At 44.5% G+C, this 16943-nt stretch overlaps 1 protein-coding gene across 1 annotated transcript in view; it reads right to left on the reverse strand.

The window, feature by feature from the left end:
- Nucleotides 1–16943, reverse strand: part of LOC311104449 (A-type potassium channel modulatory protein DPP6-like) — a gene marked incomplete at its 5' end in the record, with an annotated part of 187995 nt that overhangs the window by 12923 nt on the left and 158129 nt on the right. Inside the window, 10 exons of the mRNA XM_084146287.1 lie at nucleotides 2265–2312; nucleotides 6432–6550; nucleotides 7208–7255; nucleotides 8632–8723; nucleotides 9006–9113; nucleotides 9546–9584; nucleotides 9684–9807; nucleotides 10319–10416; nucleotides 11611–11765; nucleotides 16592–16712. Coding sequence (XP_084002413.1) covers nucleotides 2265–2312; nucleotides 6432–6550; nucleotides 7208–7255; nucleotides 8632–8723; nucleotides 9006–9113; nucleotides 9546–9584; nucleotides 9684–9807; nucleotides 10319–10416; nucleotides 11611–11765; nucleotides 16592–16712 — 952 coding nt within the window. The remainder of the gene's footprint in view (nucleotides 1–2264; nucleotides 2313–6431; nucleotides 6551–7207; nucleotides 7256–8631; nucleotides 8724–9005; nucleotides 9114–9545; nucleotides 9585–9683; nucleotides 9808–10318; nucleotides 10417–11610; nucleotides 11766–16591; nucleotides 16713–16943) is intronic.

Raw genomic sequence — 16943 nt, forward strand, 5'->3', positions numbered from 1 at the left:
TGTTGTGGCAGAACGTTGGGCTGGAAGTTGTGATGAAACCATGCTTACAGCAAGAGACATAGCAGAAGAGAACAGAGGGAAAGGACCAGAATGCAGAGACATCCATCCCTCCCTGCACTGACACACCGTGATAAAGACAGAACAGCAATGTAGGCTGTAAATATCAATGAAGACTTCAGAATGGCTGGCTACCACGAGACGAGCCTTAAAGAGGCTTATCTTGGCATGCTTAGATTGAGATTGGACTAGTAAAAAACGAGTGGGTGTTTTGGTCAGGGAGAGAGTTCTCTCCTGACTGTCTGTCTGACTGGTTGTAAGAGGTATTTCTCTTTGACCTTGTCTATGTGTGTGGTCTCCTCAGAGTACACAACACAGGAAATGCAGCCAGGTTGTTATTCCCCCCCACAGCACTTAAATTCCAATTTCAGAACAACTTTAAAGATTCCAGTTAGAAAGCAGAGTTCCTGCCAAAAGTTTAGTTTTTCCCTTTGCCCCTAAACTTTACTATATGCTGTAAAATATGACTGCAGAATAGGCTATTTAGTACTCTTTGTACACATTGTTATGGCTATTCCTCCAAGTGTACATGCTGTAATCAACAGTAAACAAACACAGTATATAGCCTCGTTATTGTTATTTTATTGTGTTACTTTTTATTTTATTTTTTACTTTAGTTTATTTCGTAAATATTTTCTTAACTCTATTTCTTGAACTGCATTGTTGGTTAAGTGCTTGTAAGTAAGCATTTCAGCACGTGACAAATAACATTTGATTTATAGTCTTTCATTACAGTGTGAAGGTCGTGTTGTTATGAGGACATCCATCCAGCTAGGTAATGTAATCAGTATGGCTGCCAACAGACTGGGCTGAGGCTGTAAACAGTGACTCAGCAGAAAGCAGAGGTGGCCTTGTTGTGCTGCCAAAGTCTTAGTATGCTGTCCCAGTTTGATGAGGTCACACAGCTGTGGGTGGTCATTTTGTGAATCAGGGATGGAGGGGAGGGCTTTAATTCTGTGGTCTGTAAACACATAGATAGATACAGTTGTTTAATTTCTACGGTGTTAAAGAACTGTATTTCGGGGTGATGTTTATTCATGGAGAGGAGTGGATGTCCTACAGGTGTGTTTGTGTCTTTCATCTCCCCCATGGTGTCCCTCTAATGCCGGCTGTACACCACACAACTTTCAAAATCCTCTTTCATGTCGTTTTTTGTCTTTCCAACGTAGTGGTGCGCACACTAAACGATGTGGCACATACAGGGGTCACACACTAAACGATGTGGCACATACAGGGGTCACACTAAACGATGTGGCACATACAGGGGTCACACACTAAACGATGTGGCACATACAGGGGTCACACACTAAACGATGTGGCACATACAGGGGTCACACTAAACGATGTGGCACATACAGGGGTCACACACTAAACGATGTGGCACATACAGGGGTCACACACTACAAGATTATTCACTTGGTCGTGAGGATTCTCCATATCGCCACATTCTCTCGCCAAAACAATGATGTGATTAGATTGTTAACATCGCTAGAACGAGCTGTGGCTCAAAGCTGCCTCATAAGTTTTCAGTCAGACATTCACGCTTGCCATACAGAGTTGAAATATCTAGCCACCATTTTGAATTGAATAACATTGCTGGTGAACTTTAGAGCTTTAACAATTTGACACTTTGGGGCTTTGGTTAAAGGCAAGTACAAATGCATCCTAGTAGTAGTCATCGCTCCTGCTCCAGAGTCTACACATTCTGGGTGATGTGATCATCTCACTGGCGAGCTCTCATTGGCTATTGCTGATCACCGTTCTCAAAACGTGTCGTTGCACATCTCACAATACAAGAGCATTGCAGATTCTGTGCCGATAAAATCAAACATGTTTAAATATATCGTGACATCTCGGACAGCTTAAAGACGGGATCGGTAGCCCTCAGATTGCGTCTCTGACCCGCTCACATTAAACGAGCGTCGGTGACAGCCGCTCGGCCAGTGTAGGCAACAACATGGGGATTTTGTCTCCGATCTCAAAAAACGTGTCTGGGACAGCTAAATCATGGCTTAGCACGTATCATCTGCTTCCTGACAGTTACATGGCAAGTCAGAAATCAGATCTCAGTATAATGGAGCTAGTGTGTGTGTTTCGATAGAGGATGTGTGGTGTGTTGGAGAGATAAACAGGGTGTGACCGATTTCATCTGATGATCAATTTTTCATTTGAAAGAATCCAAACAGAATCCTAACTAGAATACTCACTCTGTCTGTCCTGTGTGCTGTACACTGCTACAAACGGGACATCAGGGCCTGGAGAAAGACCAAAACAGAAACAAAGATGACCAAAAAAGACATGGACATCAGGCATTCCTCTTGCATTCAAACCAAGATACGTGTCCATTAGTTTGTTTTGACACTACTCTGTCTCTGTCTAGGTTTATGAGTACATTATGTGGCTCCTTATTATGTACAAGTGACTGCATGGTTCAACATGTATCCCCACAGTCCACAGTTCTAGGGGAAGCGAGAGAACAGAAAAGGGTTATTTAATTATCAATTTCCATCTAGACTTGCAAAAAGACTTGCAAAAAATTTATCATCTAATCATTTGAACTCAATAAACTGTCCTTTAGAATCTGTCATTTAAATGGCACCTTGACAATAGAAGACTGAGGCACAATATAGTCCAGCCTCAAAGTTGCATTTTTCTTTCAAAACCACAAACCCATGGTTTAAGCCATTGAAGAAGTTCAAACACAACATCAAAACATAATTGATTAAAGTCTGAAAGCCTGACATTATCTGCTTGCAGAGAACAGATTCAAGCCTCTACAAATAATGTTTTATTTAACATGTTTTTCTACAAGCACAAAATATGCTGTCCAGACCTCCTTGCTATTGTTGGGGAGGCTATTGTTAGCTTATTCAATTAATTGAACACAACCCAAATAACTTCTGCAGTGTTCAGGAGCTGGCTTCCAAACAAACAAGCCCCTGTAGAAACACTCTCTGTCTCCTAAACCACAGCGCTGCACTAGGAAGGGACACATAATAAAATGATAGATGCACTTAGCAAATTGGGAACATTTTAGAAACAAACATTTGCGGCTCCGAGTCTGCAAAGTAGGCCAGGCAATCTCTCACAGCGCTGTAATCATATCACAATCCCGTCAAATAAATGAAAGCGGGCAGGAGGGGAGTGAGGGATTAAAAGTGAACGAGGTAGAGCCCAGGAGTGTGAAGGTGAACGGAAAGGCTCTGGAGCAACGAACAGCCCTTGCTGTCTCTGCCAGGCCGGTTCCCCTCTCTCCACTGGGGTTCTCTGCCTCTAACCCTGTTACAGGGGCTGAGTCACTGGCTTGCTGGTGCTCTTTCATGCCGTCCCTAGGAGGGGTGCGTCACTTGAGTGGGTTGAGTTACTGACGTGATCTTCCTGTCTGGGTTGGCGCCCCCCCTTGGTTTGTGCTGTGGTGGAGACCTCTGTGGGCTATACTCGGCCTTGTCTCAGGATTGTAAGTTGGTGGTTGAGGATATCCCTCTAGTGGTGCGGGGGCTGTGCTTTGGCAGAGTGGGTGGGGTTATATCCTTCCTGTTTGGCCCTGTCCGGGGGTTTCTTCGGATGGGGCCACAGTGTCTCCGGACCGCTCCTGTCTCAGCCTCCAGTATTTATGCTGCAGTAGTTTATGTGTCGGGGGGCTGGGGTTAGTTGGTTATACCTGGAGTACTTCTCCTGTCTTATCCAGTGTCCTGTGTGAATTTAAGTATGCTCTCTCTAATTCTCTCGTTCTCTCTTTCTCTCTGAGAACCTGAGCCCTAGGACCATACGTCAGGACTACCGGGCATGCTGACACCTTGCTGTCCCCAGTCCGCCTGGCCTTGCTGCTATTCCAGTTTCAACTGTTCTGCCTGCGGTTACGAAACCTCTACCTGTCCCAGACCTGCTGTTTTCAACTCTTAATGATCGGCTATGAAAAGCCAACTGAGAGACCTGAGCCCTAGGACCATACGTCGGGACTACCGGCCGTGGTGACTCCTTGCTGTCCCCAGTCCGCCTGGCCTTGCTGCTATTCCAGTTTCAACTGTTCTGCCTGCGGTTATGGAACCCCTACCTGTCCCAGACCTGCTGTTTTCAACTCTTAATGATCGGCTATGAAAAGCCAACTGAGATTTATTCCTGATTATTATTTGACCATGCTTGTCACTTACAGTGGGGAAAAAAAGTATTTAGTCAGCCACCAATTGTTCAAGTTCTCCCACTTAAAAAGATGAGAGAGGCCTGTAATTTTCATTATAGGTACACGTCAACTATGACAGACAAAATGAGAATTTTTCTTCCAGAAAATCACATTGTAGGATTTTTAATGAATTTATTTGCAAATTATGGTGGAAAATAAGTATTTGGTCACCTACAAACAAGCAAGATTTCTGGCTCTCACAGACCTGTAACTTCTTCTTTAAGAGGCTCCTCTGTCCTCCACTCGTTACCTGTATTAATGGCACCTGTTTGAACTTGTTATCAGTATAAATGACACCTGTCCACAACCTCAAACAGTCACACTCCAAACTCCACTATGGCCAAGACCAAAGAGCTGTCAAAGGACACCAGAAACAAAATTGTAGACCTGCACCAGGCTGGGAAGACTGAATCTGCAACAGGTAAGCAGCTTGGTTTGAAGAAATCAACTGTGGGAGCAATTATTAGGAAATGGAAGACATACAAGACCACTGATAATCTCCCTCGATCTGGGGCTCCACGCAAGATCTCACCCCGTGGGGTCAAAATGATCACAAGAACGGTGAGCAAAAATCCCAGAACCACACGGGGGGACCTAGTGAATGACCTGCAGAGAGCTGGGACCAAAGTAACAAAGCCTACCATCAGTAACACACTACGCCACCAGGGACTCAAATCCTGCAGTGCAAGACGTGTCCCCCTGCTTAAGCCAGTACATGTCCAGGCCCGTCTGAAGTTTGCTAGAGTGCATTTGGATGATCCAGAAGAGAATTGGGAGAATGTGATATGGTCAGATGAAACCAAAATATAACTTTTTGGTAAAAACTCAACTCGTCGTGTTTGGAGGACAAAGAATGCTGAGTTGCATCCAAAGAACACCATACCTACTGTGAAGCATGGGGGTAGAAACATCATGCTTTGGGGCTGTTGTTCTGCAAAGGGACCAGGACGACTGATCTGTGTAAAGGAAAGAATGAATGGGGCCATGTATCGTGAGATTTTGAGTGAAAACCTCCTTCCATCAGCAAGGGCATTGAAGATGAAACGTGGCTGGGTCTTTTAGCATGACAATGATCCCAAACACACCGCCCGGGCAACGAAGGAGTGGCTTCGTAAGAAGCATTTCAAGGTCCTGGAGTGGCCTAGCCAGTCTCCAGATCTCAACCCCATAGAAAATCTTTGGAGGGAGTTGAAAGTCCGTGTTGCCCAGCGACAGCCCCAAAACATCACTGCTCTAGAGGAGATCTGCATGGAGGAATGGGCCAAAATACCAGCAACAGTGTGTGAAAACCTTGTGAAGACTTACAGAAAACGTTTGACCTGTGTCATTGCCAACAAAGGGAATATAACAAAGTATTGAGAAACTTTTGTTATTGACCAAATACTTATTTTCCACCATAATTTGCAAATAAATTAATTAAAAATCCTACAATGTGATTTTCTGGATTTTTTTCCCTCATTTTGTCTGTCATAGTTGACGTGAACCTATGATGAAAATTACAGGCCTCTCTCATCTTTTTAAGTGGGAGAACTTGCACAATTGGTGGCTGACTAAATACTTTTTTTCCCCACTGTATGAACATTTTTGAACATCTTGGCATGGTTCTGTTATAACCTCCACCCGGCACAGCCAGAAGAGGACTGGCCACCCCTCATAGCCTGGTTCCTCTCTAGCGTTTCTTCCTAGGTTTTGGCCTTTCTAGGGAGTTTTTCCTAGCCACCGTGCTTCTACACCTGCATTACTAGCTGTTTGGGGTTTTAGGCTGGGTTTCTGTACAGCACTTCGAGATATTAGCTGATGTACGAAGGGCTATATAAAATAAAATTGATTGATTGATTGATTGATTGATAGAGACAGGCTCAGTAAACACGGCTGTCCTGTGTGGTTCCAGGGAGTTCAGTGAGAGGATGACAATCTTTGGGATGCTGCTATTGGACCCATAGCCCCATGTTGAAATAATGCAGGAGTTCTGGTAGAGGCATTGTAGAGGTTTAAATACACTGCACAAATGATTGTGTTTGTGACCAAATATAATCTGTAACCAACAAATGCATTGAATTCATTGTGTCTTTACTAGTGCATCTCTCAGAAGTGAGAGGCCAAAGGTTCATATGATTGAAAAAAAAAATAGATTCCCTTCGGGAGAGACAGACAAACCAACCCATCGACAAACTGACCAACCGGTGTCTCCCACCTTTGCAGCTGAGGAGGAAGAGGCTCATGTTGTGGCTGAAGGAGCCTTTGACGTAGCCACAGCTTTCGTAGAAGTCACAGGAGAGACAGCGTCTGTTGAAGGGGCCCACCGTGTCCGCACTACAAACACAACAAGAGGACACTCAGCCAAACCCCTTTTTTTTTTGGGGGGGGGGGGGGGGGGGGTCATTTAGCAGATGCTCTTATCCAGAGTGACTTACAGGAGCAACTAGGGTTAAGTGCCTTGCTCAAGGGCACATGGACAGATTATTTACCTAGTCAGCTTGGAGATTTGAACCGGCCCCTTTCAGTTACTAGCCCAATGCACTTAACCGCTGGTCTACTTGCCCCCCAATGCCCCCTTCCCCCAAAAACATTTAAATATTGATCTATAAATTGTGCCTTCCTGTATTATACTTATGCTAAAATGTGTATTCTATTCTACTGAGCCATTTACTTTATGTTCGTATTCTTATATTTTATTATTTCTTATTGTTGTTGCGTTGTCGAGAAGGAACCTGTAAGTAAGCATTTTGTTGGACCATGTGTATCCTGTACATATGACTAATAAAACTTGAATCTTGAAGTCTTTCTCCTAGATTATTATTCAGACGGGGAGCAAAGTCCCTCAAAGAATGCAGGCCAACAGGCACCTAAATTGTAACCAAGTGAAACGAAAAGAAACCAATCTCTTTTGGGTGGGGGGGGGCAACAGAGCTAGGCACAACAGAAGAGAACAGCATTATGGACAGTTATTCAGAGCTATGTATGTGTTACCTGTAGAGGTGCCTTCGCTTTGGATCATCCTCAGTGCTCAAGAAGTATCTGCAAGATACATAATAAACATTTAAAGTTGGACGTATGTTCAACTAATACATTAAAAAACAAATGCATGGGTGCACGCAACATTACATAATTGAAACATTGCAGTAGTCACAAATGTAAGGAGTCTACAAAGTGAGATTGAAAGTAGGCTAGTGTAAAGATTCCAGCAGTACAGCTGAACAGAAACATGTCGCCTCGGGGAGGTATAAACAGACAGTTCCAACAGTAGTGTAATCTTGCCACTGGAAGGGATGTAACATCAATTAAATATGATGTCAGAGAGATGCAGAGAGGATTTTATATTTTTTATTTTTACTAAAGTAGGCCAGGAACAAATCTGACAGAAACAAGATCACTCTTCAAAGTATATTTTGTAGGTGAGCTGTAGCTGAGCTAGCTTTGGTTACATATTTCCCTCAGATTACACAGACCCACAAAGAATTCGAAAACAAATCCAATTTGGATAAACTCCCATATCTATTGGGTGAAATACCACAGTGTGCCATCACAGCAGCAAGATTTATGACCTGTTGCCACAAGAAAAGGGCAACCAGTGAAGAACAAACACCATTGTAAATACAACCTATATTTATGTTTATTTATTTTCCTTTTTGTACTTTAACTATTTGCACATCATTATAACACTGTATATAGACATAATATTTGAAATGTCTTTATTCTTTTGGAACTTGTGTGAGTGTAATGTTTACTGTTAATATTCTATTGTTTATTCACTTTTGTTTATTATCTATTTCACTTGCTTTGGCAATGTTCCTATGCCAATAAAGCCCTTAAATTGAAATGAAATTGAATTTAATTGAGAGAGAGAGAGAGGAGGGGAGGGGTGAGGGGAGAGAGAGAGGGGGAGAGAGGGGGGAGGGGAGAGAGAGATAGGGGGAGAGAGGGAGAGAGAGAGAGAGAGAGAGGAGAGCGAGTGAGGAGAGGAGAGAGAGGAAGAGAGAGGGAGAGAGGAGAGAGAGCGAGAGAGAGAGAGAGGAGAGGGAGAGAGGGAGAGAGGGAGAGAGGAAGAGAGGGAGAGAGGGAGAGAGGGAGAGGAATAGAGAGAGAGGGGGGAGAGAGAGAGGGGGAGAGAGAGAGCGAGAGGGGAGAGAGAGAGGGAGAGGAATAGAGAGAGAGGGGAGAGAGAGGGAGAGGGGGAGGGGGAGAGAGAGAGCGAGAGGGGGAGAGAGAGAGGAGGGAGAGAGAGAGAGCGAGAGGGGGAGAGAGATTGGGAGGAGAGAGAGGTTTGTTGAATTGTTTGTTTTAGGTTCTGTGGGTGGGTGTTTGTGTCATAATCACAGCATAAATGTGTGTACACTACGTGTGAGTGCATATGTCTGTGTGTGTGTGTGGCCCAGCTGCGTCTGGGAGCTCACATTAGCTGGCTGTCCTCGTTGTAGGCTAGGACCTGGGTGACATCCCAGTCTCCAGATGTGATCGACTGCAGCGTGTCTGTGCTGGTGTTGGGCTGGAGAGGGAGGGGGAGGGGGAGAGGGGCGAGGGAAGGGGAGATAGAGGGAGAGGGGGGAGAGAGGGAAGGGAGATACATATACTGCATGTTAAAAATCACTGGACTCAATGTCTTCTTGTCACATTAGGAGTGCACACTTTGTTGAACTAACTTCTGAGCTACTGGAAGATATTACGGAAGTGGGTGTTATCTATGCTATGCTGTAGGCAGCAATTCTAGCGTATGGAAGCCCTCATACAGAACACAGAAGAGAGTGTGTAGAAGGGGAGTGTACATTACCTGTGTGATGGACATGGAGATGTGGAAGAATTTGCCCCTGCCTCCCTGTGGGATGGCTCTGGTGAAGAACAACTTCAGACCGTCTTTGGAGAACAGCGGCTTCTCATTCTGCACAACAGCCATAGAACACATATATATATATACACACATATATAAACATATTTCTAACATATCTAGAAATGATGGAGTGGCATTCCACTCTGTAGCACTACTAAAAAGATATATAAGATTAAAGGTAGACTCCGCGATATGACGTGGATGCAGAAAGTAAACAGCATAGTGGGTCAATTTCCGCAACAACTAAGAGCGTTGAAGCGTGAGGCTCAACTTCTCCACTGTTTTGTTCCCGTGGCTACCACGCTGTGAACAGCGTGAAGCGAACCCGTGGCCATGCAAAGATACTGTGTGTGACTGTGAGAGTGTCTTGCATCTCGCTCATCGCAATATCTGCGGTGCTGCATGACGGCGACGGCATTTCGCTGAGTCTACCTTTAACAGCCCTAAGACAAGATTTGTACTTGAATCATGTTTGTTTCTTACTTGTCTGTGAAGCCAACTTTCGCTCTCGTCCTCATGTTTCTAAAAAGACAATTTGAAAGAAAAGTAATTCATAAGCATAAGAAAAGCGAATGAAGAGGGCTGAAAAACAGACGCACAGACACACACACAGACACACACCTTGGTGCAGATGCCAGTAGTGGCCTGACACAGCGTGAGCATGGAGATGTTCTGGGCTCTGTTTAACCAGTTCACTGCCAGTTTGGTGGTAGTCGCCCATTTCACCATAGTGACATAGTCCTCTCTGTCCAACACAAACCGAAACAAGAGTGTTATTGTGACTCTACATTTATTCATGCAAATACAAAATCTAGGATAAAGGACTAGGAATGTCCAGCTGACACACTGCATGTGTAACAGAGTTCATCCCTTTGAAAGCCATAAGGGTATATAACCATGCTATATATAGTAGTAGTAGTAGTAGTAGTAGTAGTAGTAGTAGTAGTGGGGAGGCAGGTAGCCTAGCGGTTAAGTGTGTTGGGCCAGTAAATCGAAAGGTCGCTGGTTCGAATCCCCAAGCCGACTAGGTGATACATCTGTTGATGTGCCCTTGAGTAAGGCACTTCATCCTAACTGCTCCTGTAAGGCCGGATTGTGATACAGCCTGGACTCGAACCAGGGTCTGTAGTGATGCCTCTAGCACTGAGATGCAGTGCCTTAGACCACTGCGCCACTCGGGAGATAAGAGTGTCTGTTAAATGTATTAGGCCTTTATACTATCAGCAGTTGAGTAGTATTGTGTAGGGGTGATGTACCCTATCCTCTGGTCCTCAGGCCTCCTCATCTCGATGGTGTGCAGGGGCCCATTCAGGTTGACCACATACAGAGAGATGACTGGGTTCTCCTCCCCAGCCTGCATGGAGGCAAAGAGGACAGAGAGACTATATGAGTTCAAATGCCATCAATAAAATAACTGTTCTTATTGGACATTTTAAGTGCATCTGCCTCAGGAGGACAGCCTGTAGACAGAATTAACTCCATGCTGGTATATTTTCCCATTTCCCAAGATAGTTTGTTTTACCTTTATGTGTGTTTAATGATAACGTACCTTTGAGCGGTGGTACAATTTACTGCAGTGTAGTGTTGCACAGTAGAGTACATGTTTTCAGTCAGTACTAGGTTAGTAATCATACTGTTCTAACCTTAGGGTTGTGAAGGGTCATCGCACCCCTACAGGACTCCAATTGCTTCCAATTACCCTAGGCCACGCCCCTTCCTTCCACACCTGTTCCCACTCCCTAATCACCTCTCTTCTACCTTCACTCCTCTGTTTCCCACAGAAGCAGTGCTCCTTCCTATTCACTAGTAATGCTTCTTGCTCGGTGATGCCACGGGGCGGCCCTTTTCCTTCCTTCCTTTGTGTGTGATATGAGAAAGCCACCACATCCTTAAACCCCCCCCCCCCCCCCCCCGTGCACGTTTTGTGCCTCTGTTGTTCAACTGTGTATAATAAATACCCCTAACCCTGGATTCCTCATCTCCATCTCCTCATTGCATTCTGACCGATGCACCATGGTGGCAGCAACAGTCCAGACCCTAACTTACAGTCAGCCCATTCATCCTAGCCCTAGTCCCTTTCGTCACTTAGAGTAGTGGGTTTCAGTCAGTACTATGTTAGTAATCATACTGTTCTAACCTTAAAGGTTCTGCATGGTCAATCCGACGTCTGCATTGGCCGTACAGCATTTACTGCGACGCAGCCTCCGCAGACGTCAGGGCTTTCATACTTCTTGCGCTTAGGGGAGCAGAGCTATTGTGAAGGAAGTTGTCAAGGAAGTGAGTTTGTGTTTATACAGGACGTACCGCCCCCACCTACTGTCAGCCAATCATGTCAATGCGGAGCTACGGAGCCATTGTTACAAAATGTGAGAGGTGCACGGGGATGCAGTACGGAGCTCGATGTGGCCTCTGCATGCCTCCAGAGGCTCCGCAATTGCGTCACACCCTCCATATGAAGGCTCCGACCACATTTTCGGATCAAGCATAAATTGGCTTTTAGGGTAGTGGTTTTCAGTCAGTACTAGGTTAGTAATCATACTGTTCTAACCTTAGGGTAGTGGTACTCCCTCCCAGTAGGGTAAGTAGTTCCTGTGAACATGGGGATCTCCATCTTGGGCACCATGGTGTCGTTGATGGTAGCATATGCTAGCCGGGCACCATCCGGTGACCACCAGTGGGCAATATGGGTCTGGAAGATCTCCTCTGGAAAAGAACCAGAGAAATGTCCTTTAGTTTCAGTAATAATGAAGATGATGAAACCCTTACAGAAACCTAATATGTGTTTCAATGGAACCACATTACAACACCCAGTGCAGACCTGCGTCAGATACATTGGTTATATTAAATACTGACCCAAACATCAATTGCAATGCAGTCAGTTTGGCTCGATGCTGTCATAAAATCCCTAAAATGAAGAGTACTGTATGTTCCGGCCATAAATCAAAACACTGCTTTTAATCTCACAAGAGAGTTACATCGACCAACCACCAGTCGAGATCCATACCAGGAAAGGGAACAGGAAAAGTAATTACCCAGTCAGGTGCGACAGTGTAGGGTGGTGTACGCAGGGAAATTGGAGTGTGTATGTGTGTTTGTGTTTGTTTGTAACCCCTTTTCTGCTGCTGGGGCACACAGAAAGCATGCTGTTGGTACTTGGCTTACTTAATCAAAAACCTGTGACCTCTGTGCGTCCCTACAGAGCCCGTGTGTGTTTGAAATGATGCAGGTTGATATGCACGACAGGACACACACTTACATCCCAGAGGGGGCTCTATTGATATGCAGTGCCAGGTGAAGACACACACGCCCACGGGCACGCCCACGTGCACACATGCAGAAAAACACTGAATGTACGTATGTAATCTTTTCTGCATCAATCCCCACCCAGCTGCTAAAGTGTGTGTGTGTGTGTATGTGTGCGTGTGTGTGTGTATGTGTGTGTGTATGTGTGCGTGTGTGTGTGTGTATGTGTGTGTGTGTGTGTGCGTGTGTATTAATTGCATTTAGCTTGAGGAGGAAATTAGTGGTCTGTGACACAACGCTACATCTCCTGTGTGTATGTGTATCCTTGCATCCTTCAGTGTCCATGTATCCAAGACCTTCTTGATGTAATGTGATTTGTGGATTCAAATAATGTATTTAAAATGTGTGTGTGTGAACCCGCCTTCGTTTTCATGTTCTTTGAACCGTTTCTATCTCCATAGCTATGATTACAGCAGTCTCACACTCATCCATTCTACCTGGTTCACAGACTCGCTGTTCCTGAGTCTAAATTATTCACTGCCTAACACACACATTACTTATGCATGAGCCACCCTGTTACTGAGGCAGGTGGGCAATAGAAGTTAATGAATGTAATGTGACAGAATCAGGTGGGCCAAACTAATGAGGAGGAGAAGGAAGGACATATCTTTCATTACCAGGACACAATTCAACAACCATTAACCGATCCAAAAAAAATGCTATGATAAGAGTAGTGCTTCCTGTGTTGAGACATTTTTACGAAGACAAGGTGTGATAGGACTAGGAGAGATTCAGAGAAATTACAATTGAGGCAAAGAACACATGGTGCAGGACGAGTCCCGTCCACTAGGGGGCAGTGGTGATACGTGTTAGAACTAAGCCCCACTGGTGGATGACAGTAGAAGCAAGACCGAGATTCAACTGAACTGCCTGCTTACAGAGAGAATACATAGGATATAACACACACAGTTGTTTACCGCTATATCTTTCAGAAAATAAGCGTCATACTCAGCTGGAGTGCCGATATGAACACCGCCGTAAACAAACACAAACAAAATCGTCTCAGTGTGTGAAAAGTGCAATAGCAGCCAAAACTCCAGGGGGGCATACACAAACAGCTCCTATCAAGAGTGCCAGACTCTGTTCTGGTTCTATCCTGGTTCTATCCTTGGACCATATGATATTTCAGGGTGTTGTCTGTTCCAGTACTGGTTCTATACCTGGGCTACATCATATTTCAGGATGTTGTCTGCTCCACCACGTCAGTTAATCTGACAAACAGGCCACTGATGACAAAGCGTTCTATAATCGCCTTGGGTGTCTGTCTGACTCCCCTTACGCAAGACTGTCAGTGTACAACACACACACAATGATAATCTCATCTGGGTTTTAGACGGTTACTACAAAATTAGACTGCAAGCGTGGAGTGTTTACTCCAGGGAGAGCTTTCCTCCCCATGCCTGACACTGTGATTGACCATGCTGTCATCTGGTGCAGAGCTAAACAGATGTTACACAACCTGGCAAGTTCTCTCTCCCATTCACGGCTTATGTCACCACTAAACACACACACACACACACAAACACACAATACAAACATTGAATGTGTTATTGCAGAAAGACTGCAGTCTGTCATAAAGAGATCTCCATTGAGTGACATGATACGAGCGGCAGGTCTACGTTGTGGGGCAGGTCAAACTCAGGGTCAACTCCCTCCCGTCCCATTGAAAGATTCATCTTCCTTAATAAATGATGAGTGTAAATTGCCAGGCTAAAGTTTCAATGGATTTAGACTAATATTGCTGTTGGAAGAGCTCCACTTCATCTTAAAATCTCAGTCAAACTAATCTGGGGGTAGGGGTGTGTCAACACACACATACTGTAAAGGCTACATACACACTTTAACAGTTAACACAGAGGTAGTGTAAAAAACGAGAGCATACTTATTGCGTGCAACCTTGCACGCACACACACACACACATGCAGACATGACCATCGCAATCACGCACATGCACGTACAGAAATCAGCCTTGATTGATTACATTTATTTGACAATTTATAAAATACATACATAAGGGCGCTCCAGCCGGTGACGCCTCCACAAACAATTTCATACGGTAACATTTGTAATATTGTTGCCAGTTTACGATTGCTCTTGAAACCCAGAATCACATCTAGCAGTGTACTAGCAGTATGTCACGAGAGACCTAGCGAAAGGTTGGCAGGTGCCGCCCCACCAGTGGCGGTCAGTGCAGTTTATGATGAGGGAGGACACTTTTTTTTTTTTTTTATGAGCATGGCCTTATTTCTATTACAGCATATTGGATGACTGTCATTCATATTCCATTCACCCAGTTCAATATAACATCGATAGGTTCAGGCTACTACGTGATACTAAAATTTTCCCTACACCCATCATGAGGTTGTTACAACCTAGCCAATGAATGAAAGTTTACAAGGTGGCTGCACACAGGTGAGAGAAAATGTTGAGGTGACACATGGACAGACAGCGACAGTCAATACCGCCTTGCACACTCTTGCCTGCATCTAGCTGATCTAGGGTGTAATCATTAGTCCAACAGTTGCAAACAAGAGTTTCTATTGGACAAATTCAGGTATGTTTATCCCCGTTTCGTTCCCTTTAAGAAACGTTTTTCAACAGAGTCGGCGGAATGAATACACCCCTGATCACACGTAAACACAGTTCACTCACCTTTTCCCTTCGTTTGTGGACTTCAATGCACAACACATCAGCAGTATGTGACCAGGCGAAAAAACCTTTTCAAACCATATCCTAACCGTTACCCACAGCCTACATTGTTGTCACCATATTAGCTAAAGTAACGTCCTAGTCAACATAGCTAATAGAACTAATGCGTTAGTAAACCCCCTACAATCATGCAGTAACGTTACAGTCACTAAGCAGTATAGCGGTTACACCGGCGGGCCCCGGTGGAAATACATTAATACAACCAAAAGCTTACCTTGACTTGGAAGAGTTCCAGTGTTGTGTTGGATAGTCATAGACAGCTAGCTAACATAGCATTCCTCTGTTTGAGCCAGATGTTTTGAGTAGACTAAACTAGCTAGCTGCATTCGCTTGCTATGTGAAACTGAAAGTTATTTTTTTTAAACAAAATCTCTCTCTCTTGCTTCTCCTTTAATTTGTTCAAAACTGTTCAACTATTGTCTTTCCCTCTCTTTGAGTCAACTACTCACCACATTTTATGCACTGCAGTGCTAGCTAGCTGTAGCTTATGCTTTCAGTACCAGATTCATTCTCTGATCCTTTGATTGGGTGGACAACATGTCAGTTCATGCTGCAAGAGCTCTGATAGGTTGGCGCACGTCCTCCGGAAGTTGTCATAATTACTGTGTAAGTCTATGGAAGGGGGTGAGAACCAAGAGCCTCCTAGGTTTTGTATTGAAGTCAATGTACCAAGAGGACGGAAGCTAGCTGTCCTCCGGCTACACCATGGTGCTACCCTACAGAGTGCTGTTGAGGCTACTGTAGACCTTCATTGCAAAACAGTGTGTTTTAATCAATTATTTTGTGACGTGAATATATTTAGTATAGTTTTTTCAAAAAATGAGAACTTTTTTAATGTTTTACCATTTGTATTTTTATGAAATTCACTGAGGATGGTCCTCCCCTTCCTCCTCTGAGGAGCCTCCACTGTGCCCCACCCATTGAAGAGCACTACACCAGGCCCTAACTAAAAGACAGCCATCCAGGCCCTCCCTGACACTCCTCCCTCTCTTTCTGTCTCTGTCTTATTAAAAGCGAGAAGCCTTGAAGCAGAGAGCCAAACACACGAGGAGCGGAAGAAATTAATTAATTAGTAAAGTTGAACACAGAGAGGCAGTCTGTTCCTCAGGGGACGAGGCAGAGGCACTGAGGTGGAGTCAGAGCTTGGATCGGTCGAGTCAAAACAGACAGGGAGACATCTGTATCAGAATGGAGAACAGACGGCGAAGATTAATTCTGCTGAATTAATGCTTATTTACTCATGTAGAACAGCCGTGGTGAGAACCCAGGGAAACTGGAGAAAATTGGCCGCTTTTCCTGTTTTTAACTACATTTTGGTATCACTCTAAATCAATTGTTTACTGCACCTCTGACTAGCCTTAATACCAGTTCTGTTGTTTTGAAGATTTATGACAGAATAATTTGGACTCAAGTGCCGCATTCTCTGGGGACGACAATGCAACGGGACAGACACGCCATTAGACCACCACCAAGAACACCAATAATATTCACATCAGCCAATAAAAGTGTCATCTCACCTTCGTACAGCCAATCGCTGAGCCCATTGAAGATGACTCCCTCCTTGCCGGTGGAGACCAGGCGGATTGATCGGCTCTCCACCGTTGAACGGTAGTAGATGTTATTCTCAAAAATAAAAATCTAAGGGAAGAGGGAGATGAGAGAAAAAGTGATGAAAAAACTGAGGTGATCAATATGGAAGGGACGAAGGATGTTGAATAGCCAATGATACAGGATGTAGCCTACGTGTGTTCTGCATGACTAAACTTGACCTGTAGGTTGACGGAAGGATGCTTTAATCAGATGAGGAATTTGAGCTCAAAAAGTTTCTATCGATATTTTAGATCCTCTCCTATTCACTGCAATACTTGA

Source organism: Coregonus lavaretus (genome assembly GCF_964263955.1).
Source record: "Coregonus lavaretus genome assembly, chromosome: 2".
Taxonomy (NCBI): Eukaryota; Metazoa; Chordata; class Actinopteri; order Salmoniformes; family Salmonidae; genus Coregonus; species Coregonus lavaretus.